General features: G+C 44.3%; 2 protein-coding genes across 2 annotated transcripts in view; both read left to right on the forward strand.

Moving 5' to 3' along the window:
* Positions 1-4: 4 nt before the first annotated feature.
* On the forward strand, positions 5-1470 carry LOC113207044 (uncharacterized). Its single transcript, XM_052266346.1, has 3 exons — positions 5-186; positions 271-501; positions 582-1470. Exons 2-3 carry the CDS (start codon positions 436-438, stop codon positions 1197-1199), a joined length of 684 nt encoding a protein of 227 aa, XP_052122306.1. The 5' UTR covers positions 5-186; positions 271-435; the 3' UTR covers positions 1200-1470.
* A 304-nt stretch (positions 1471-1774) lies between these two features.
* LOC113207042 (neutral alpha-glucosidase AB) overlaps positions 1775-6449 on the forward strand; it is a gene marked incomplete in the record, with an annotated part of 18987 nt that continues 14312 nt past the window's right edge. Inside the window, 17 exon segments of the mRNA XM_026423397.2 lie at positions 1775-1942; positions 2197-2301; positions 2378-2614; positions 2736-2909; positions 2990-3205; positions 3296-3397; positions 3562-3811; positions 3883-4022; positions 4113-4300; positions 4386-4624; positions 4709-4966; positions 5111-5360; positions 5443-5594; positions 5696-5809; positions 5893-6002; positions 6092-6198; positions 6279-6449. Coding sequence (XP_026279182.1) covers positions 1920-1942; positions 2197-2301; positions 2378-2614; positions 2736-2909; positions 2990-3205; positions 3296-3397; positions 3562-3811; positions 3883-4022; positions 4113-4300; positions 4386-4624; positions 4709-4966; positions 5111-5360; positions 5443-5594; positions 5696-5809; positions 5893-6002; positions 6092-6198; positions 6279-6391 — 2778 coding nt within the window.

Consider the following 6449-nt stretch of genomic DNA (forward strand, 5'->3'; position numbering starts at 1 on the left):
GAGGACGAGGCGCTCGAGCAGCTGGTCGGCTCGGCAGGCGTCACGGTGACCCTGGTGGACGGCGACGAGGTGTTGACGTCCACCGTCCAGCTGGGTGGAAGCGGGGAAGAGGGCTCTGACGAGTCCTGGGCGCTGAGGGACCTGCTGCTCCTGGCGCTGCGTGGCCAGGGGAAGGAGGAGGAGGAGGTTAGTGGCCACGGGATGTCGAGCTTTTGCTACAGTCGACATATCTGCCACCCGCCGCCACCTGTACACTTTTTTCCCCTCCAGTTCTTTCCGTTTTTCGCGCCACCCGACACACCGCCGGAAGAGTCCACGCTGCCCTTCGGACACGGCGGCGTCCCCTTTGACGTGGACCCCGCCGAAGGGAAGAAGAACCAGTCTCAACCGGGACCTGGGCCGCCCTGCTTGGACGACGAGGACCTTCACGCACCCATGGCGGCTCTGGCCGAGGACACTGAGGACGCTGACCCTCCGCCCAGGGCGGACAGCCCGGGGGAGGTGGGTGTAAGCACGAGGGTGCCGGTGAGATCGAGTGAGAGTCACCTCTTCTACGAACCCCTTTGCTCTTCTAATTCCAGGTGCGAAAGTTAACGGCGTTCGACTGCGCCGGCGCCGGCAAGCTCGAGGAGCTGAAGCGCGTGGCGCCAGACCTGGGGGAGCTGCAGGGGACGAACCTGACGCGCGAGCACCTCGAGGTGATCCAGGGGATGGCCAAGCTGCGACGCCTGGACGCCGTGGGCCCGCAGATGTGGTCAGACCCGTTTCTGGTGCCGCCACTGGCGCACGACGGCGGCCTCGAGTTCCTCCGGGTGGGGCTGTCCGCGCTCACGGCGGCCTCCCTCATCTACGCCCACAACCGCACCCTGCGCCACGTCCAGGTCCTGCTGCCCCTGCATTGCCGGCCCAGTGCCTGCTTCGAGACCCTGGACTACCACCTGGGCGGCCACGTCACGGAGCACATCCTGCGGAGCCCGTGGTTCCCCCGCCGCGAGCCCGGCGACTTCCCCGTGCTGGAGCGCGTCGAGTTCATCGAGGAGCCTCGGTCGTCCTACGTCATGAACGCTTGCTGGATCGTGGGGAAGGACATTGACAGGGTCGAGAGAATACTCCCGGGGGTCCAACTAAAGCATACATGCCCGCTGATACCATTTGACGAGTCTGAGAAGGACTTGGAATACATGCATTTGTTTTTTTAAAAACAATTACAAGCACGTAAACTGGGACTTCCCCGAACTGATGTGCGTTGAGATGTCAATCATGGATACTTTGATACCCGATCTCCACTTCACGACCTACTGAGATTTAGCAGATCCATGTTTGGCGCATTCCATTTTGAGTGCCTTTGTCTTAAGAAATGTGTTCATATTAGTTTTTTACTCTGTAAAAAACTTGAATGTATCATTTTTTAAAAATTGCATGATAAAGTGCATATTTTCAATAGACCCTGTTATGAACGTTTTCCTTGGCTATGTAAATTTTATTTTATCAGAGTCCAGCGTAGTTAGCCGTAGGAAGTCAACCCCTTGCTCTACAAGTGGCGTGTGTGCATGGCCTACAGCCTAGCCTGGGCCTGGCTCCACTACTTTCCACCAAGAATATAGACGTTTCCACTCGCGCCACATCTTTCCACTGAGAAGATAGGCGACTTCACTATGTTGACCCTGCTCTCCGCTTCTTGAACGAAACCCGCGAAGAACTTGCAGATAACAGTATCGAGATATCGATATCGAGCCCTTTCCCCTTCCCTCCCTTCCCCTCTTCACCTCACCTCACCTTCCCCCTCCCCCTCACCCACCCGCGCCGGAAGGAGCCGACTCCAATATTATCTTTAGACCAGTCAGTTTTTCCCGATGCATTGAGAAGAAAAGTGCTAGATTGAAGCGGTTGCGTTGACGTGTCTCCAATCTCGTCCCGATATGGCAACCCATAGGGACATGAGGTAACCTGAGATGCTAACTACATTTCAACGTATTTGATGTGCCGTTTTTAAGTGAAAATGTCAATTTCTTGAGGTTATGAGACACGTACTCCAAACCACTATTCTTTCTCCTTTGTCCAAAATTTGGCAATGTACTCCGCCTCAACAATTTTTGAGCTCCTCTGAATACACAATTGTTTTCCCGATCGCGGCTGATTCGAGGATGTTAAGTAATGTATGGTAATATATTTTCTTGTTTGCATTTTTTGTTACAGGTTTTCATTGATAGCTTTGGCAGCTGTCTTTTGCATCCTTGTGGCCAATGTCCTGTCAGTGGACAGGAATAATTTTAGGACCTGCGATCAAACCAGTTTTTGCAGGTGAGCAATTTGTTTTTCATTTCCTTGCTATTATTTTAAATTCGTATGAAAACCAGTCTTGTTTTGTCTATTGCAGGAGATGCAGGGGTGTTCAACCTGGGGCTTCGCCCTACCAACTCAACTTAGATTCTCTTCAAACAACAGCTTCCTCTGTCTCTGCTGAAATTCTAAATTCTGTCCTGAATGTGAAGTTCGTGTTCCATTTGTATTCTTTGGCAGACAATACATTTAGAATGAAAATAAATGAGCTATCCCCTCTAAAACCTCGCCATGAAGTAAATTTTGTACTCAACGGAGAGCCAAATTATGTCAGGTAAATTAAATTCTGGTATATATAACCTGTTTGTAATATCTTTGTTCTTCATTCTTTTGACCTCGTTTTTATAAATTTCCTCAGTTCAGATGGCACTAATATTGGTCTTTTTTTCTTGAAGGCTTGAAGTACTGGAAAAAACGTCAGAAAAGGCTGTTGTGAAAAGTGGAGAGAACAAGGTTGAAATCTTTGCTAATCCATTCCGAGTAGATGTGTACAGAGGCACTGAACTTTTAATCAGTACTAATGCTCGTGGTCTAATGCGCTTTGAGCATCTGCGCCCCAAACCTGCCCCGTAAGTATTTACACATTCTTCTATTGCACTTTTGTGGCTTAAATGAAACTGTACTTTATGACTGACATTGCTCTCCAAAGGAAACCTGAGACTCCTGAAGGAGAGGAACAAGCAGCAGTTGCTCCTACTGACGACACAGAGAGTGACCCAGGTGCCTGGGAGGAGAACTACAAGTCTCATCATGATTCAAAGCCTAATGGTCCTTCTGCTGTTGCCATGGACTTCACTTTCCCAGGAGCAGAACAAGCCTATGGTGTCCCCCTTCATGCTGACTTCTTTGCCTTAAGAAACACCAAGTAAGAATGTTTGTGATGAATTCCCTCGCATTATTGTTTCTCCAAATAACTTTTGTCTGGAATAACTTGTCATTATTTATGTTTTCTCAGAGGCATTGACCCATACCGTCTCTTCAATTTGGATGTTTTTGAGTATGAACTTGAGAATGGCATGTCTCTGTACGGTGCTATTCCAGTGCTGTATGCCCATGGGTGAGTGCTGTTTTGTGTTTTGAATTTGCTTTTGTCTTTTAATTTGTTTCAGCCGAATTAATTTTTCTTTACATTGTTGCTTGTTTTTAATCAATTATTAAAACTATTTAGTACAATTTTTCAATCTGTGCATTGTCTCATATAATATTACTGTTTGTTTGTAGACTCAAGGAATCTGCAGGAGTATTTTGGCTCAATACAGCTGAGACCTGGATTGATATTGCAAAGCCTGATGGAGAGAATGTGGTCTCCTCTATTGTTAACTTAGTGTCTGGCTCTGGTCAAGAACCACAGGTTGACGCTCATTTCATGTCAGAGTCGGGTATTGTGGATGTGTTTTTCTTCTTGGGCCCAAAGCCTTTGGACGTGTTCCGTCAGTATTCTGCTCTCACTGGTTCAGCTCCCTTGCCACCTGTAAGATATATGTTCAAAAATGTAACTTTTTTCCGTAAGTGACTCTTTTATTTTAAGTTATTTGGTTGTAGCTTTTCTCGCTTGGTTACCATCAATGCCGATGGAACTACAATGATGAGGATGATGTTCGTAATGTAGCATTGGGTTTTGATGAACATGACATACCTATGGATGTCATGTGGTTGGATATTGAACATACTGATGGCAAAAAGTAAGTTTTTATGCAGATACTATTTGACCCTGCTGCAGTGCTTAAGAAAAAGTTTTACAGAACTTTTGACTTACTTTTCTTTATCTTCAGGTACTTTACTTGGGATCCAGTCAAGTTTGCTCATCCTACCGATATGATTAACAATTTAACTGCCATGGGCCGTAAATTAGTCACAATTGTGGACCCTCACATCAAAAGAGATGGAGGTTATTTCTTGCATCAAGATGCCGAAGCAAATGGATACTATGTTAAAAACAAAGATGGAAATGATTATGAAGGTTTGGGTTATGGAATATTTATCGCCTTTCAGACGAATAAATAGTGAAGGTTTATGTGGTTTTATTACAAGCCGCTTTTCTGCAGGATGGTGTTGGCCTGGATCAGTAAGTTATCTCGATCTATTCAACCCAGTTGTGCGTGAGTACTATGCAAGCCGCTATCTTCTCTCAAATTATGTGGGCTCTACATTGGACCTGCATATTTGGAATGACATGAATGAGCCTTCTGTGTTCAATGGGCCTGAAGTTACCATGCTGAAAGACAATATTCATTATGGAGGATGGGAGCACAGAGATGTACATAACCAGTATGGTTTTATGCAGGTTAGTAGATACTTAAGTATATTACACATTGTAACTTTATTAGCTAATTATTTGTGTAACTCAAAAACTTTACCTTTGTTTTAGCACATGAGCACCTACGAAGGCATGGTTAAGCGTTCTCAAGGAACGCTTCGTCCATTTATTTTGACCAGATCATTCTTTGCTGGGTCTCAAAGATATTCAGCTATGTGGACTGGTGACAACCTTGCTGACTGGGGCCATATGCGCATGTCTGTACCAATGTGCCTGACCATGGCTGTATCAGGGTACTCATTTTGTGGTGCTGATGTTGGTGGCTTCTTCAAATATCCAGATGCTGAACTTTTTGCCCGTTGGTATCAAGTAAGTATAGAATAAAGGGATGAATTCCTCCTATTTTTACTCATTGTATATGTTACTGTTAGATATTCAGTGTGGTTATGAGTTGATTTGGATTTCCCTCTACCAAAGTATTTGCAAGTTCCAATTGATTTTCCCGTTTTTTAGCTTGGAGCATTCCTACCATTCTTCCGCGCCCACTCCATAATCGAATCTAAAAGAAGAGAACCGTGGTTGTACAACCCTGACACTACTGCCGTGGTCCGGCAAGCAATTCGCCGACGATACAACTACTTGTCGCTGTGGTACACACTCTTCTATGAGCACTCGCGCTACAGCACGCCTGTGATTCTTCCTTTGTATGCATTGTACCCTAAAGATAAGGATGTATATGCCATCGACAATGAATTCCTTGTTGGTCAGTACTTTTTAATTAGCACTGTCTTTGGATGGTTGTATTTATGCAAGTATGTGGAAGTGCTAACTGTTCTGTTGTGTAGGTGATGCGTTGCTGGTGCACCCTGTTGTAACATCTCAGGCCTCAGAGGTCCAAGTAGTTTTCCCTGGTGAAAATGAGCGTTGGTATGAGACTGAAACTTTTGAACTGTTCCGGGGACGCTCTACTGTCAGTGTGCCTGTTGATATGAATAAGGTAAACTACTGAGTTGAATAGTTAAAATGTTTTTCTTTACCTTGACCGTTTTTCTTGTTATTTCTTTTAAATCTTAAATTTGTTATGACTTCTTGTTACAGATTCCTGTTTACCAGAGGGGTGGTACCATAGTTTCAAGGCTTGAGCGTGTACGCCGATCGACAGCTTTAATGCACAATGACCCATACACCCTGGTTGTTGCTCTCGATGATAAGGTGTGATTTTCATCCACCAGTAATTTCTTGCAACTTATTGGAGTTAACTCAAATTAAAACATTCTCTATGTATCATTTTGCAGGGCTTTGCCAAAGGAACCTTATACATTGATGATGGAGAAACTTTCAAGTACAAATCTAATGAGTACCTCTACATTCAGTTTGAATTTAGTAATAAATCACTTAAAGCTAAGTAAGGACATTTTTTTTACTGCTGCTCTTTTTTACTTCATTAGATCTTTATTGAAATATTCAACTGAATTACATTTTTCTTTTGCACAGGTTTATTGATAAGAAAGCTCACTTTCCCTCAAAGGCCTGGATTGAAAGGGTTGTCATCTTAGGATTGAACAAGAAATTAAGTTCTGATCCCATTGTTAAAAGCAAAAGTATGTATTTGTATTATGAATACCTTTTTTAAGATTAGTCACATTCTTCCAATTCATTTTTTTATTTTTCTGTATTTCAGGTGTAGGAGAGCAGTCTTTGAAGTTCTCAAGTGATGATAGCTATAATGTTGTGGTGGTGCGAAAACCTGGAGTGTCTGTTACTGAGGAGTGGACCTTATCATTTTCATTTTAATTACGACTTTGAATTTTTTAACTAATTAATTGATTGTCCCTATCCTCCGAAAGCTAAT

Source organism: Frankliniella occidentalis, unplaced genomic scaffold, assembly GCF_000697945.3.
Source record: "Frankliniella occidentalis isolate FOCC.00 unplaced genomic scaffold, Focc_3.1 Scaffold37, whole genome shotgun sequence".
NCBI lineage: Eukaryota > Metazoa > Arthropoda > Insecta > Thysanoptera > Thripidae > Frankliniella > Frankliniella occidentalis.

Coding starts and splice junctions, on each gene's coding strand:
- LOC113207044 (XM_052266346.1), top strand. CDS start 436: ATGGCGGCTCTGGCCGAGGACACTGAGGACGCTGACCCTCCGCCCAGG. Junction 502..581: donor GGGCGGACAGCCCGGGGGAG/GTGGGTGTAAGC, acceptor TTCTAATTCCAG/GTGCGAAAGTTAACGGCGTT.